The sequence below is a fragment of the Muscardinus avellanarius genome, assembly GCF_963383645.1.
Source record: "Muscardinus avellanarius genome assembly, chromosome: 13".
Classification (NCBI taxonomy): domain Eukaryota; kingdom Metazoa; phylum Chordata; class Mammalia; order Rodentia; family Gliridae; genus Muscardinus; species Muscardinus avellanarius.
Genome location: NC_137799.1, coordinates 80,820,292 through 80,836,859, shown reverse-complemented (window position 1 = coordinate 80,836,859; position 16,568 = coordinate 80,820,292). Strand labels below are relative to the sequence as shown.

At 40.9% G+C, this 16,568-nt stretch overlaps 1 protein-coding gene across 2 annotated transcripts in view; it reads right to left on the bottom strand.

Moving 5' to 3' along the window:
• PCSK5 (proprotein convertase subtilisin/kexin type 5) overlaps nucleotides 1-16,568 on the bottom strand; it is a gene marked incomplete at both ends in the record, with an annotated part of 434,445 nt that overhangs the window by 125,410 nt on the left and 292,467 nt on the right. The window contains 5 exons of one of the 2 annotated variants that reach the window (XM_080709118.1): nucleotides 8,268-8,383; nucleotides 12,019-12,134; nucleotides 12,639-12,768; nucleotides 13,189-13,286; nucleotides 15,708-15,792. In XM_080709118.1, the coding sequence (XP_080565244.1) occupies nucleotides 8,268-8,383; nucleotides 12,019-12,134; nucleotides 12,639-12,768; nucleotides 13,189-13,286; nucleotides 15,708-15,792 (545 nt within the window). Of the gene's footprint in view, nucleotides 1-8,267; nucleotides 8,384-12,018; nucleotides 12,135-12,638; nucleotides 12,769-13,188; nucleotides 13,287-15,707; nucleotides 15,793-16,568 lie in introns of those variants that run through there. The other variant, XM_080709117.1, reaches the window with a different exon arrangement.

Here is a 16,568-nt window from a genome sequence, read left to right as displayed (position 1 = left end):
GTGCGCTCTCATGTTGCTGATTGACAATAAATACACCCCAGAATGTCATGTGGCGCTGAGTGTAATGGGAAGGCAATGGAAAGATGGGCAGTGTGGTGTCAGACGTGAGGAAGCCACTTTCTGAGGAAGTTATTTATTTATTTATTTATTTATTTATTTATTTATTTATTGTGGTACTGGGGATGGAACCCAGAGCATTTTACCTCTGAGCTACACTCCCAGCCCTATTTTTAAAAAATTCTTTTAAATTTTGAAACAGAATCTCAGTTGCAAAGGACCTCACTAAGTAGCCGAGGCTGTCCACGAACCACAATCCTCCTGTCTCAGCCTCCCGAATGCTGGGATTACAAGCATTTGCCACCAAGCCCAGCTTATTTGTTTTTTTACTAAGACCTGAGGGATGGGAAGAAAGTGGCCATGTGAAGAGCATGGGTATTGTGTGTGTGTGTGTGTGTGTGTGTGTGTGTGTGTGTGTGTGGTACTAAGGATTAAACCCACAGGCATTCTGAGCTATACCCAACCCTATTTTATTTTTTATTTGGAAACAGGATCTTGCTAAGTTGCTGAGAGCCTCACTAAGTTGCCGAGGCTGGCTCTGAACCTGTAATCCTCTTGTCTCATCCTCCCAAGTACTGCGATTATAGGCTTAAGAGCAGGGGCTTGAGGCATGAGCACTCTGGCTTTTTGGGAGGGGCCCAAGGCTAGTTTGTCCAGAGCATGAGGGAGAAGGGGCAGGCAGAGGGAGATGATGCAGAAAGACCCAGGTAAAGAGCTCAGATTTTATTCTGAGGGAATAAGAGAGAAACAAAACCGGACTTTGTATTTGTAATGACACTCTGCTGTGTGGACAAATAGGGCAGGAGAAGAAAAAAAGAAAAGCGGAGCGGAGGAGAGGAGTGGCTAGCCTGGAGGCTCCCGCTGCTCTTCAGGATGCACACGGTGGTGCCCAGCCCAGAGTCACAGCTGCACAGTGCGCAGAGGTAGGCCACTTGGAGACAGGTTATGGAAGTACAATTAATGATACTTTGCTGATACGGTGGATTCGGGGTAGAAGACAAACCCCGAGAAAATGAGTGCCTATACTGTCCTGCCATTTACTGAAGTGGGAGAGAGATGGTGGGAAGGAGGCTAGAATGCTGGGGGTCTAAAGTCTATTTTGGACACGATAGTTTTGTGATGCCTGTTTGGTAGCTGAAGGGAAATGTCAAGTAGTTAATTGAATTTACAGGTGTTAATTTGAGGTGATAACCAGGAATATCTATCTATCTATCTATCTATCATATAAACATTACCGTTTATGATTTTTATATATAACTTAAGATTCATCAGCTATAGACAGTGATGTATTATATATAATAGCTTAAGAGTCATCAGCTGTAGACAGCGCTATGGTTTGGATGTGGTGTGTTGCCCAAGAATTCACCTGTTGGGTGCTCAATCCCCATTGTGCGGACATTGAGAGGTGGAATTTACCGGGAGGTCACCGGGGGCAGCCCTCTTGTACGTTAAAGGAGTTTTCATGGGACCCTGGCTAGTTGTCACGAGAGCATTGTTACTAAAGCTAGCAAGACTGGCCCCTCCCTGGTCTCTGGGTGACCTCCTGTCTCTTCCAGGTCATCTCTTCCTCTCAAAGGCACTCCGGCCAAGATGTGATATGGCCAGGGGCCAGGAGTGGGGGATGCTCTTTGTATTTTCAGCCCCACACACTGTGAGCTAAATAAATCTCTTTTCTTATAAAGTACCCAGCCTCAGGTGTTTTGTTATTGTAATGGAAGAGACTAACATAGTGAGCGGGTATTTAAAGCAATGAAATGGAGAGAGATCTCCTTGGAGAGAGTGTAGCCTTTTGTGGAATGCGAAGAGGAGAGGGCATATTCTATGCATTGCTGTCCCGGTGCACTCCTGTCCCGCCCCACCTCAGTGTCTTCTGTAACCTCCCTCCACTGGAGTAATCAATTTCTCCCTCCTGTGAGAGGCTGTATGGAAATACCTATGGATTTTAAATGCTCCAACCTCTGTAGGTTCTACATCATATCAAACACATTAAGATTCACCTTCATCCTACATTAAATTTAATTATATGTGATTCCTTAAGGGTGGAGTTATAATCGACTAGTTTGACATGTTGTATTTTGTGATATTTAATTATGATATCATTTGATTTTGACCTTTGCAATTTTGTGTGTACATTTCAGAGCCAAGTGTACTTGTAATGTTTCATGTTATTTTGGGATGTCCTTGGCAAGCTCACAGGGCAAGGGCATGGGACCTCAGCACATCACTGGTAAAGTGAACTTGGTCCTCTGGACTCCCAACAATATCTTATTCCCCTTTAAAGGCATTTAAATGGCTTCATATTATAATATGTGACTTTATGTCTGACTCTCCCCATTAGATGATAATAAGTTAAAAGTGTCTGGGACTCAACACTATTTATGAAAGCAACTAATCTGTGCTCATAAGGAAAATAAGCCAAGTCCAGGGATATAGTGTACTCTCTACCTTTATTTGGGAAAGGGCTCTTACCCCCTGCCTTGCAATGTGCATAATGTGAGTGTGATTTTCTTTGGTCCTTTTAAAAAGGAAGCAGTATAAAAATTTGGACTGGTATGACTCCTGCATCAGAAAACCAATTTCTATGGGCCTGATTTTTGGGTGGGCCCAATTAAGTAAAGCTATTTTTATAATACTTCATTAACCTTCAAATGCTGTATTTTTAAAATAATGTATATTTTTCTAAAACAATAAAACATTTTAAGATCATACAATTCCAGCCCCGGGGAATGTTTCTGGAATTTTCTAGAAAGTGGGATGCAAAATATCTTTTGTTGACTGACACTTGGCCCTGAAAAAACAAAATGAAAGCAAAACAAAAGAATGGGCTTCTAGGGAGGAGATCTTGTATGAAATTCCTCCAGTAATAGCCCAGTGGAACAATCCTTAAAAGTCTCTGAAAGTAGTGAATGGGGAGGACCTGCCACTGCCAAGGTCACATCTTGGGACTCAGTGACATTGCATCCTTCTTGCAATTGAATTGACTATGGGCTGGGCCAGATCATGACCTCTTGTGAAGAAGAGGAGACAGGATTATATGGGTTTCAGCCCATTCCTAGGTGCCAAGTAGCTTCAGAAATTCAGTCCATCTTGGCTATGCACTGCTACAGGCTCTAAAGTACTCTGTTGAGAACTTCAGGTTTTATGTGTTGGCAACCAAAATTGCATTTGGAAATGGATGTTGAGCAGAGGAGAGAAAGCAGGTTTATGCTTTCTGTCAGCTACACATACCGAGCTGAGGGCCCAGGGCCCAGCGTGGGCCAGGCGAGGTCAAGATGCAGCCCGCCTTTGTTTTCTCTGCCATGGCCTATTAGGCGAGGGGAGTATGGTATTGTGAGCCCACAGCTTAAAACTGCCTCCAGTGTGCTGTTTCTCTCCACCATGCTGTTGTCTACCTTGTTCTCTCTGTGTGAGGCTGAAGAATAAGGTAAAAGCTATAAAGAATTTTATCTTACAGTAGCACGACTCTCTCCTGAATGATGTCGGGGAGAGGGTGCTGTATATTTCCATACTCAGGTGTGCCTAAAATGTTCATCACCTGGAAGGAGAAACTTTGATTCAGAAGTTACTAGAACAGTCACCCCTTGTTCTCAGACACTTACTGTAAGTTCCTCAGAACGAGGAGGTGACTGGTGAGTGCACCACAGCCAGTGTGATACAGGAGATCGAGACTGGTGTGTTAATGATGAGCCTCTAATACTGGGGTAGAAAGCGACAAAATTCAGCTCCATCTGCAGAGGGGGGCTGCTTCCAAGGACGTGGAAGTCGAGGAGAGTGATGCACTCTCTTTTACAAATTGTAAAAATGTAGATTTTTCTTGACTAATTTATCCAATGCTACTTTGCCATCCATTTTAGCAATAGACTGGTTAGATTAAAACCATGAAGACACCTTCCTCCCTGAACATTTCTCTGCTGCGGGATTGCTGATAATGAACGAACTGGAGTTCCGCCTGCTCCTGAAAATTTACCCCAACCGGCTCAATTCAAAACAATCTGCCCGCTCTGAATCCAACAACTTAGGGGTCCCACACATTTGAAATTTAAAATTCACTCCTTTTTGCTGTCTTACTGTTAACTCTTATTATTATGAGTCTGGCTATGTAATATTAGTCAATTTGTTTAAAACCCATGTGCCTATTTTCTTATGTGTGAACAGAATGAGTGTACTTCTGACCTAGAGTTTTTCTGAGAATCTAGAATACATTTACATCAGCATGTATATTCTCACGTTGTGTAACACAGAGTAAATGAATGCTCAGTAAAGTTGCTTTCTCTCCATCCCCTTACTGGTACTGTGTGACCGTCAGAAGCTCTCTCTTCCACCTTTCTGCTTCCCCAGATCTGTCAACCTGGCTCAAGTGTAGTCTGTCTACTGCTTTGGCTGTAGACAGACTCTTTTTTCTCATCTCTTTTGAAAAGGCAGGACATCCAACTTTCAAGGCCAGTGGCTTCATCTGGAGCAGGTTCTGAAGCCCCAATACTCAGCAGTCATTTCAGCTAACTGTCCAGTCCTACCCTGTGGCGTGTACTGGAGATTTCTTTTAGACCAAGTTGTAGTCTAGATATTCAGGGAGACAGCCCCTGTCAACATTATCCAAGAGGTCGGCCAATGAAGAAAGCTATCTTTCCCTGAACAGCTCTTACTCTTCCCACCCCCTTGCCCAACCCACAGTCTCCACCCCTGTGCATACATATTGGTGGACAAGCGGGCCCAGGTGGACCACCCACTGGGGACTGACATCCATAAATTTTGATAGAAATGCCACACTTCTAGATTTTTCCTCACTGCCTGTATTCTAAAAATGGAGTTAATGTATATCCATATCCAAATCTCACCTGTTCCTTTTTCTTTTTGGTGCGGGAGATTGAACCCAGGGGCATTCTACCTCTGAGCTATACCTCCACCCCCCCCCCTTTTTTTGGTGGTACTGGGGTTTCTGGAACCCTTCTACCTCTGGGCTACACTCCCAGACCTATTTTTATATTTTTATTTGGAAACAGGGTCTCTGAAGCCAGCGAGGCTGGCTTCGAACCAGCGCTATATCTCCCCGTCTCCGCCTCCCAAGCGTGGGGATTACAAGCGTGCGCCACCACGACCGGCTGCTCCATCACCTTTTATAAATTTCAAAAAGGATCTCATTAAATTGCTGAGAATCTTGGAAAGTGGTTGAGGCTGACCTTGAAGGTGCAGTCCTCCTCTCAGCCTCCCAAGTGTCTGATTACAGGCAGGTACTACCATACCCAGATTTCCTTTTCTTTCCTTTCTTTTTTTTTATTTGTGGTACTGGGGATTGAACCCAGGGGCATTCTACACCTGAGCTACACCTTCAGGCCTTTTTTTTTATTATTATTATTTTGAAACAGAGTCTTACTACGTTGTGGAAGGCCTAAATTCCAGATGCTGGCCACCAGCCTGTGATCCTCCTGTCCCAGCTTCTTGTGTTGGGATTACAGGCATGTGCCAATACACCTGAATTCTTCCTTTCTTAATTGCCCTGTTTCTTTCTCCCCATTTCAATTCCACCTCTGCTCACCCTTTCTTTTCAAACTTTATTTAGATGTCTCATTCACCTCTGTTTTTTTCCTTCATATTCCATTTCTATTTGGAAACAGATAAATTTCTCATTACTTTACCCTTTCAGAGACATTTATATGTGGCTATGAACAGAGCAAGTAAACAGGAACTTAGGTTAATTTAATAGAAAAAATAAAATATGGAATAACATTGATTTTGGCCAGTATCAATTACAACCATTCTACTATATTTTACAAAAAAAAAAAAAAAAAACAACTGAACATTTTACACATGTACAGTATTTTTCAGTAAAGTGGATTTGGATTTTAACAATGGGTCACTTTTTAATTAGCAAATTAAAAATAAAAAAAGAGAACAGAGGATAGGACTTTTGTCTTTAGAAGGCTAGCGCATCTGTCACGTCTCCAAACTTTGTAGTATCCATTACATATATCTCATTATGAATATATATTTATACATAATATATAACATTAACTTAAACTTTGAAAGCATTATGTCCTAGTTAATAATGTTATGTAGATGAATGAGGCAGTAACACTAGTAGTTAAACCAGTATTTCCACGCTGTGCACTTGTCCGGCCAGTGGGAAATGGAGCCAACCTGGTGGACCCAGTGGACCTGGTTTTCATGTTGATGCTTTTTTGCCTAAGAACACGGGTATCACTCTTATCTGTCCTGATATAGTGATCTTGTGCCTTACATATTATGGGCTGACTCACAAAACTGGATTTCTTGGCAGGCAAATCTGATTTGCCATCAGCTTGAGCTTCCTTTAGGTGCCTGTTTATATCTGTCCACTTAAAAGCTGTGCCTCTAAATGTAAAACCTGTATGCTGTGCCCAGGATCAACTTGAATTCTTTGTGTCAGAAGGGCCTGCAGTGTTAGAAGGAGGAGAGGTCTTTAACAAATTCAGTTGGTTTCCTATCACTTAGGAGTCATTAATTGACTCAATATTGTCAAATGCGATGGTGAGGTCATTGGATTATTTACTTCTTATTCAGCTTGGGGATGCATATTAACTTTGATGTCCAGGAATATTTTCAAGGCAGGCTTTTTACTAGCTTGCTGCTTGGATGAGGACCTTAGCACTCCCTCCAGCTTCTTCCCAGGGTCACCTGTACTGAAATCATTCTTCTCATCTGTGGAGCCAGCAGACTCTTGGAAGTAAAACTGTCAGAAGTGTAAAGCCTTCTTTACACGATGGCTGTTCACTCCCAACCAAATGAGGTCACCATTGAAGCTTTGATATGAACAATGAAGAAGCTTAGTATCAGTCTAACCTTCCCCCAAACAGAAAAATTGTCATAAGATCAATCAGGTTTCCTCATTTCTGACCACTGACCCAAAACAGTTCTCTCATGAAATGTTTATGAAGTCATAGAAAACCAGTGAAAACATTTCCAAAAAGCACCCCAAAACAAATCCCCCCAGATAATCTCAACGACGATCAGTAGACAGATGTGTGAGAGCATGGCTTGGTGACAGAGGAACAGAAGAATGAGAAAATACAGAACCAGGAGGGTACAATCATGCCACCATATTCAATTTCCAGTTTTATTTTCTTAAAATGACAAGATGAAAAAACTTCTAGTAAGCACCATTGAAAAAATGTTGCCCGGCCAATAGGAGCACGAGCTTAAATATTATTTAAATAAATTCCATTTCTTAAAAAATACAGGACCTCTTAGAAACTTTTGATTCCAGGAAGAAGTTTCCTGCATCATACCCAAAAATGCTTTCTACCACAACAAATGGAACTTCTGATGGCCTTAAAAAAATGCTATGGGGATAAAGGCTAGATAGCACCAAGAGACTGTGCAGGGTCTACAGAATTATGCTCTGATCTCAGGGAGCTGGGTGGGTCTCAGCTCCTTTATGTACCTCTGCATTCTTCCCATCACCAATTTGACTCTACAGAATAATCCCATTTGACCAGCTATGTGGAAAATAACCTAATCTACAATGGGAAAAGCCAATAGCAGCAAGTCTATCTGATGAAACCAGTGGAGCAGACTTATCAAGTGAGTAAAATGCAAAAACCACTACATAATGCACCAAGTAAACTATGTGTGGAAAGTATCAATGCTTAATGAAATACTAAGACAAATGACACTGAACGTAATGCTGTAGGATGCTTTTAATACCCTCAGGTCCGGTTTCCTGTCATTTCCCCCATTGGTGGGCTCAAGCGTGAAAATGATGGATGCAAGAGCTCTCTGATATATTCTGATCTATGTATGCTCTTGTGATGTTTTGAAAAAATAATTTTAGGCATTTCAAAAGGAAAACAAGCAAGTAAATGCAAAAGGGGGAAAAAAAAAAGGACCTTCCAACCCAGGGCAGGAAACCAAATCATTACTTTAACGTCAAATTTTGGCATCAAATACTTTGGTCATACAATACTGTCTCTGTGGTTCTGGCTGTTTAACACTAAACACCCAGTTATAAAAGGTAGGCTTGTTGTAGGTTTATTTTTTTCCATTTAAGATCTGACAAAACAGTTCACCATCTCCCTGCACAAACTAGAGAGAGACAGAGAGAGAGAGAAAAAAAAAAAAAAAACAAAGATAGAAAGAAAGAGAGAGGTGGCTTGCTTTTTTTGGCATTTTTTTTCTTTTTAATAATACGGAATCATCTATAAGTCTACAGGAACAAAGAAATCTAAGATGGCTGCTCAGCCTTGGAATGTACATGTTTTGCAGCAAAGTTGTTGAAGAACCTTCCGCTGGCACAGATTGTTCTTTTTCACAAGCATACAGAAGCCTCCTTCGGCCCAGGACTCTTCCGTTGCTTTTCCGGAAGTCAGCAAGAGAGAGGGGAAGTGGAGGTCGAGAGCAGCATGATGCACACACATGGAAGGAGGTTTTGATTGGCCAGAGAGGCAGATTGGGGGTTGGAAGAGACCATTCGGGAGCAGTCAACAAGGAGGAAATTTGGTCCACCCAGAGTGATTTCAGTCAACAGCATTGGTTTTCAAGGAGAGACATTGCAGTCCAACGGTAAATGTGATTGGTATCCGTTTGTGAAAGGGAAAAAAAGATTGGGAAAAGAATAAGTTAGAAATCAATAATAACACAAGCAAGGAATTTTTCTTACAGATTTACCTAGAGCAGAGAATACACAGTCATTTGTAACCATATTTCATTGAATCCAAGACACGGAATTTGCAATGCACCATTATTTTAAGTATCACAAAGAAAATAATGTTGTTCATTAAGCTGTGATAATGCCCTCTTATCAGTTACAATTTTAATTTTATGCTTATTAAAAGTATTTGTTATATAAGGTTCCATTTAGTTTCTGTGCTGATGCAATAACCCTTTCTTTGGATATTGAACAATAATTCAATGTTTGAAATATTTTGAGCTATTGCCACAAAAGAAATAGTAGCCGTGTGCTTTATTAAGCCGAGTAGACATCTCTGTGCCTAAGAATCATATCCAGGCAATGACACTTATGTCCTATGAGCCTGCTCCTCAAAAGCAGTTGTAGGCTGCCACAAATCATAAGGTGCATCTGATTTTGGAGATGTTAAAGTATAATAACAAAGGATGTCTTAGGATCATGGAAATATGGAAATGGAAAGTGGAATAAACAGCAGTCTTTCAATGTGTTTGCCATGGCTCTGGGGAGCCATCAGCCCTGGCCTTCGGTGACTGGCCTGAAAGTGGACTCACATCAAATTCTGTCCACTTTTGCCCAGAATTATCACCCTCCTTTTTTTTTTTACCAAAGCACCACATGGCACAATTTAGTCCACGCTCACCAGGGTTTAGTGAAAGTGACAGTTAAAGCCTCACAGACCTTGGAATGCTTGGGACCCATTGCAGAGGTGAGAAGTGCAAGTGACAGTGGACGATGTCTTGTCACTTACAAGTTGTCCTTGTTTTTCTGGTTACTGACTTCCAAAACATTCTGGATTTATTTAGATACAAGGGAACCATGTTTTTAGGTGAAGGTGGGAAGGAGGCAACTTCTAGGAACCACACAGTGACTTACAGGCTCCTGGGTGCCATCAGTTCAGGCCTGTCACCCAGTAGGTGCAGTTAGTCAGCCCTGGCCAGGAAACCCTTAGAGCGCGAAGTCTGAGGGGTTCAGCCCGTCCCGCCACACCAATCGTACATCAGGAAAGCTACGAGGACGTAGTCACCTCTGACGCCTGCGGCAGGGGCACATGATGTGCCAGTGCCACCCTGTGCCGGTTCTTTCTGATGCCCCTTGGGGCTTCCTAGGAGGGAGCTGTGGGGTAGCCACACGAGGTCAGCAGCACGATCTTCTTCATTTTGTGAAAGTGAGGGAAATGAAGGCTGGAGAAGTTCATAACTTGCCCCAGGCGTGCAGCCCAGATATAAACTACAACATTTTGACCCCCGGGTCCTTGTTCTGCCAACCAAAGGGCTGTCCTGCCTCTCCAAAAACTTCCAGAAGAGGACACATTCCAGAGAAGACAAAGAATAAACCAAGGACAATGAGCTTATCACTAAAACTGCTCCAAATGCATACTGCCCACTTTTATAAGGAGCCAAAGATGCTTTGAACAGTTCAAAGCAATTTCTTTCTACATTGCTGAGATGTAGAGTAACAATGTAGCTTGTGAATAAGGCTTAGACAAACTTAATGGTCCCCATATCATGAATTATTTGGATGGTCAAAGTTCACAAAATGTTGAAGTTATTTATTATTATTATTATTATTATTATTATTATTATTATTATTTTTGGTGGTACTGGGGTTCCTGGGAGCCCTTCTACCTCCGGGCTACACTCCCAGACCTATTTTTACATTTTTATTTGGAAACAGGGTCTCCTAAGCCAGCGCACGCGGCTGGCTTCGAACCTGTGCGATCCTCCTGTCTCTGCCTTCCAAGCGCGGGGATAACAAGCGTGCGCCACCACATGCCCGGCTAAAATGTTGAAGTAATTTAAACTCCTTCCTTCTATAGATGGGAAAACTGAGGCTATAAGAGTGAGAGAACTTGGTATTTGTCAAACTATCACAGGGATAGTGCCTGCCAGTGGTCCTCCAACCTTGGCGGCTCAGGGTAACCCCAGAACAATTCGATCAGAATCTTTGGGGGAAGATGTGGGGGTTCCCACATCTTGTTTGAGAACTATAGGTACAAATTAAAAAATACTAACATGTGGAAGTCTAAGTTCTATACTTTGGTCTAGAATTTTCTTCCATCACATCTCGAGTTTCCCCTGTGTCACACTGGAATATTAATTCCTAGCCTCATAGGCTTCAGAAGGATTCAGATGCCATCTGATTATTATTTACATACCAAAATATGAACATCTAAAGAAAAGAAGAGTGGCCCAAACTATGAAATCATCACATGACTGAATTTTAAGCTGTTATTAAGATGAAGTTTCCTAAGACTTTGTAAAAACATAAGATGTAGGAAAATGGCTATGCATAATGCTTAGTGCATAAAAGCAGGAGACAAAATTCTGTGTACACGGTGTTTTAAAATTCTAGTAAAAAGTACATGTGAAAAAAGATTGCAAAGAAACACATAAAAAATAAACTGGAAAATGCTACATACTGTATGGTTCTGACTATGTAATATTTTGCAAAAGGAAAAATCTATGAAGGCAGGAAAAAAAAATAGTGATTTCCAGGGTGGAGGGGCAAGGAAAGAAAGAATAGGTGGCATACAGATGATTTGGAGGGCAGTGAAACTGCTCTGCACATTACAGTAATGGTAGGTACATGTCACATATTTGTCCCAACCCTAAGGAGCAAGGCTGAGGGACAACAGATGTGACACTCTGGGTGCTGATATCAGGGGAGGTGATGCCTGTGGCCATGCAGGAATGCAGAGAAACTCTGTAATTTCTGCTTGGCTTTAACTTCTATGAATTTATAACTGTCTAAAAAATAAAGTTTATGTATTAAAAAAGAAAATGAACAGGAGCCATCTCAACTGGTGGAACTATAGGTGATTTATTTCTTCTTGCAATTAAGAAAATAGAAGAGAAACCCAAGCTCATTAGAGGTATAAATTCAAGATGAGTGAATGCCAACTAGATATTGGGTGTGCGTCCTCTGACGCAGGCCTGCTAGTTTCATTTCCTTCCTTCCTCTTCCACCTCTCCCTCCTTCCCTTCCTTCCTTCATTTTTTTTTTTTTTTTTTTTTTTTTTTTTTTGGTGCTATGGATTGAACCCAGGGGCATTTCAGCTCTGAACCACACCTCCAGAACTTTTTAGTTTTTGCTGAAACGGGGTTTTGATAAGTTAATACTGACATCAAAAACTACCATCCTCCTGTCTCAGTCTCCTAAGTACTGGTATCACAGACAAGGGCCACTGTGCCCAGCTACTGTTAGTTTCTTTTTTTTTTTTTAATGGAAATATATTAGACCTCAGAATGGAAAGATCATACTTTTCTCAGAAGAAGCTCAAGATAAGCAGTCGTACTCACCATCTTTGCAGATGGCTCCCAGCTGACACACTCCTAAGTCTAAGAGATACCCGCTAGGGCAGCTGGTGCAGTTCTTGAACCCTGGGCCACTACATGTCAAACAACTGGTATCACATCTGTGGAAGAAATGTATAGTGTTTAATCCTTTCATACATCTTATACAGAGAGGTTGTGTTTAGTATTGACCTTTTAATGCCAAACTTAATTTTCCCTTTGAAGAAGACACAAAAATCTTTTCTTACAGTAATTGCTAGGTTTGGTAGCATTAAAGAAAATCAAGGAGGTAGATGCTGAATTTAAAGGGACTATAGTATATATTTAAAAGAAATACTACTCTTAAAGCTTTAAGGTGCTCCCTAGGCAAATATATATATATATATATATATATATATATATATATATATATATGAACCTATATTTATATAAATAGACATATTTATGTGAATATAAATGATATAATCAGATAACTTGGATTTGGTTAGGTCTGTAGGGTAGTATCCAAAGGCAAAAAAATTAAACCTTATTTTATTATTAAAAATTCTACATTTTTCATTATTATGATGGCAGTCTTAGGAGAAACCCAGGTATCAAATGCTAAGGCTAGGGGCAGATCTGCTTACTTTTTGCAGGATTTGTACCCATTCTCGGGAGAGTGGTCTAAGTAATAGCCAACGCTACAGCTCTGCACGCATCTCCCCTCCTCCATGAAGTGGCCCACGGTGCAGTTAACGCAGCCATCGGCTCCGGCCCCTATAAATGCGAGACAAATTGGAGAAAGAAAAACCAAGAGGTTGTGACACAGGTTGCTTCTTTAATCGTTTATAAAAATGGCATTCATCTGTTGTGACTTTAAGCATCATAATTTAATATTTGTGCCTTTTTATTTTCCTGTGGGGAAATGCTTCCTATTTTAAGTTGAACCTCTTTGCTAAAAACATCTGCTCTCTTTGGAAAGAGAAGGAGATGTCACTGGGCTGTTAAGTGTCTCAGGGAGGACAGGATGCTGATGATCGATCTTGTCAGAACACACAGATGATTTTCAGAAGAGAAACAGGCTCCTCCACCTTTACTTTCAACACATCAAGTGGGTTGTGTGAGTGACAGCTAGAATCAGACGAACAAAAGCAAAATCAGGAGCAAGACAATCAGTGGAAGAACTGGGGGCGATACCAGCACAGGTCGCACAGAAGCGGTGGCAGGGCTGGCAGTCCTGGCCGTTGAAGTACCATCCATCCTCACAGGAGACAAAACACCGAGATCCCTGCAGGCTGGGAGAAAAGCAAGAAGCGCTCTAAGCACAGTGCTCTGGTCAAGGCAAACGATCAAGAGCAAACCTCAAACTTCTGATGTAGCATCAGCGACCAGGGCATCCAGCAACGCTTAAAGCCAGGGAAATGGCCCTGTACCCTCTTTATTTCCCTCTTGTCACCTATACTGATGTGGGTAGAGTATACATGTGCTGCTGGGCTTTGGGGACATTCTTTTGAATGTGTTACGCTGGCAGTAACACTGCTACTTTGCTCAACATCTTACAACTCAGAGGTCTCGAAAATTATCTGTTGCCAAAATTATCACATTATCTAACAATATGCCTAGTGATTCCCTAATAGCCACAATAAATTTAAAAGTCGTTCCACAATTCTAAATGCAGTAGAGACACGTGATGAGATGACTTACAAGTAAATAAAAAGGCAACAACTGCCCCAGCCCAGACTCCCTGGAGTGGCCCTCCGTGTTTTTAAGTGTTTCTGTTTTTAACCTTTTATTGTTTCTATCAAAACAACGGGGACCAACGAAAAACATATCGAAGCTTCCAAAAAAGCGGCCTGATTTTTCTAAGAAAGGACAGAATTTCTGAGGTTGGCATCTATTCAGCAGGAGACAGAGGCCACGCTGAGTGGGAAGGCGTGAAGGGAGGGCGTGCAGGGCGCTCACCACAGAACCTGAGCCTTCGCTGCCTCTAAGGCGCAAGTGCCAGTGACCACCCAGCCCGCCCTGCACCTCCATTTCTTCTTCCATCAACCGGCTGGCTCCAGTCTGTGCTGCCCAGCGTGGCTAATACAGCCAAGGAACTGCATTGTACAGTATTATTTGATTTTGATGAAATCTAAATTTGAAAAGCTTGTGCTTAATTTGTGTTTGGCAAACTTTTGAGTAAATTTGGAATATCTTGGCTTTGTCAGTTCTATTCTTTGGACTAGACTTAAAAGCACCTAAAGACAGATATTTCTCCTAAAAATTTGTTAGAATTGAGATGTACTTTAAGAGCATGCATGCCAGATTTTAGGGAATTAATATGACAAAAGAGAATGTGAAATATCTCACTGATAGCCATTTATATTGATTGCACGTTGAAATGATAATATTGTGGATATATTTGGGTAAATAAAATATTTTATTAAAACAATTTCCGCTGTATATTTTAACTTCTTTTAATATGGCTACTGGCATATTTAAAATTACATATATGGCTCTCCTATTTTTATTGGCTATAAAATGTTTCCTAAGAAAAAATTTAAGTAATGTTTTATTTCTCATGGATCAATTATGTGCCAGATGCTGGAATATACTCCATAAATGTTTCCACAGTTTATTTTTTATCATAATCTGACAAAATAGAAGTTATTATCACCATTTTATAGATAAAAAATGGAGGCTCAGAGTGGTCAAGTGACTTACCCAAGACTACACAGATAATGAGAAGCAGAGGCCACATCTCCCTTATACTCTCCAGTAAACCACTCTACTGCTTCTCTAAGAAGAGTTGGTAGGCTGAACAGAATGATTTACTACGATTTATTTATTACGGGTGAAGTGTTAAGATGCGAGGTGCTAAGCAAACTAAATCTGAATGCATTTATGCAAAACAGGAAATCACAGATCATTGATAAATCTAAATGAAAATAAAGGTCTACTACTGATTACTATTAATCTGAAGAACTACCTGCCTTGAAACTGCCTGGACTCTATTTCACCTTTAACCAAAGACAGAAACAAAGACACTATCATACTTAAAAGATTCTAGTGTGGGAGAGCTCTACCTTTGCGTGAAGCCCAAGTCCAACCCCTCAGAATAATGTCATCCGACCTTCTCTACTGAGGCCGAGAGGTCAAGTTCATCCGACATGCCTACTGCTCACACGCACAGTCTACAACTAAGTGGCTTTAGCAATGAGCAAGTCGTTCATTTAAAGGAAAACATTTCCCAGTGTTAAATCGATGTGCATACCATAGCATAATGGAGCTGAGCCTGAGGGGCGAAGATAAGAGAATGATTTGGTATGTGCAGAGAAATAATAAAGATAAGGGAATAACTTCCCGTCACCCAAGGAATTAATCAGGGGGATTAAATATAATTCCTTGGCATTACCTGCTCAGTAATCCTTGACTAGCACAATGCAGGTCAAGAGCACGAAGAGTGCTGCTCCAATGGTCATTTTTATTGACATGTATCTGAGTCATCTTTTCTATGGAGAATTTATTTAGTTTATGACCCTTCCTTAGCCAAGATGACATCCAATTTTTCACATATAATGGTAGAGATAATGCAAATAGCAATCAAGTACTTCAATGGGAGTCAGACAAAGGGCAGATGGTATAAGGGCTATTTATTTACTGATTTATTCTTATTTTTCTGTTTTTTTTTTTTTTTGCATGGTGTCATTTGATTAATTCTTTCACTCTCTTACCTTAATCCATCCCTGCATTCTGTACAGTTATGGAATTCAGTACATGTCTTGCAGTTTTCACTGCATTTCCGGCAAAGATTTTTCTCTGTTGAGAGAGAGAGAGAGAGAGAGAGAGAGAGAGAGAGAGAGATATCAATTGGGTTCCATAAAAGTGTATAGAGATGTTCTAATTATGTTTGCTCATGTATGCTATTGTACCCATGGCCCTAAAAAGAAAAACTCAAGAAAAGCCCCAGGATCAGCATTTGTTAGCATTTCTCAGCAAGACAAATATAGGCATGAACAGTTCTACTGGGAGATATCTTAGCCTTATCTGCTATTCTCTAAACAAGAAAACTGTAGCCCACTTAGTTCTTAGTTGAATAGTTCATGGGCTGTTTTTCCTCTTCCCATTCTCTTTTCCAAACCGGGGTTCCTAACTTCTAAGGCTGAAAATCCCACTGATGAGCAGGGGTAACACTGCTATGTACGGATTTAAAAGCAATGCTGGGAAAACAGGACTGTAGACCTCCATGCCCACAGCTCCTAGGACTAATCTAGTGAGTGACCCTTGGCAAAGGAAGCCTACGTTTAGGATTGCGAGGTAAGGGTTGCTCGTTTCTTGCATTGTTTACAATAGTGTCTTGCATTTTTATTGCTGCCGTGGAATTGATATATTCTTATATTTCAGATAATATCTATATAATGTGGAATATAAATGTATTGATTTGAACAAATACACTGTGAATAATGACATTACCATTCAATACCAAACCCAAGGCCACACTGGGAAAAACTTGCAAATGCACTATTATTTTATTATGAAAAACAGTGACTTGGTCTATTAAGAAAGGCTTTTTACCTTGGACGAAGTTTTGTAGG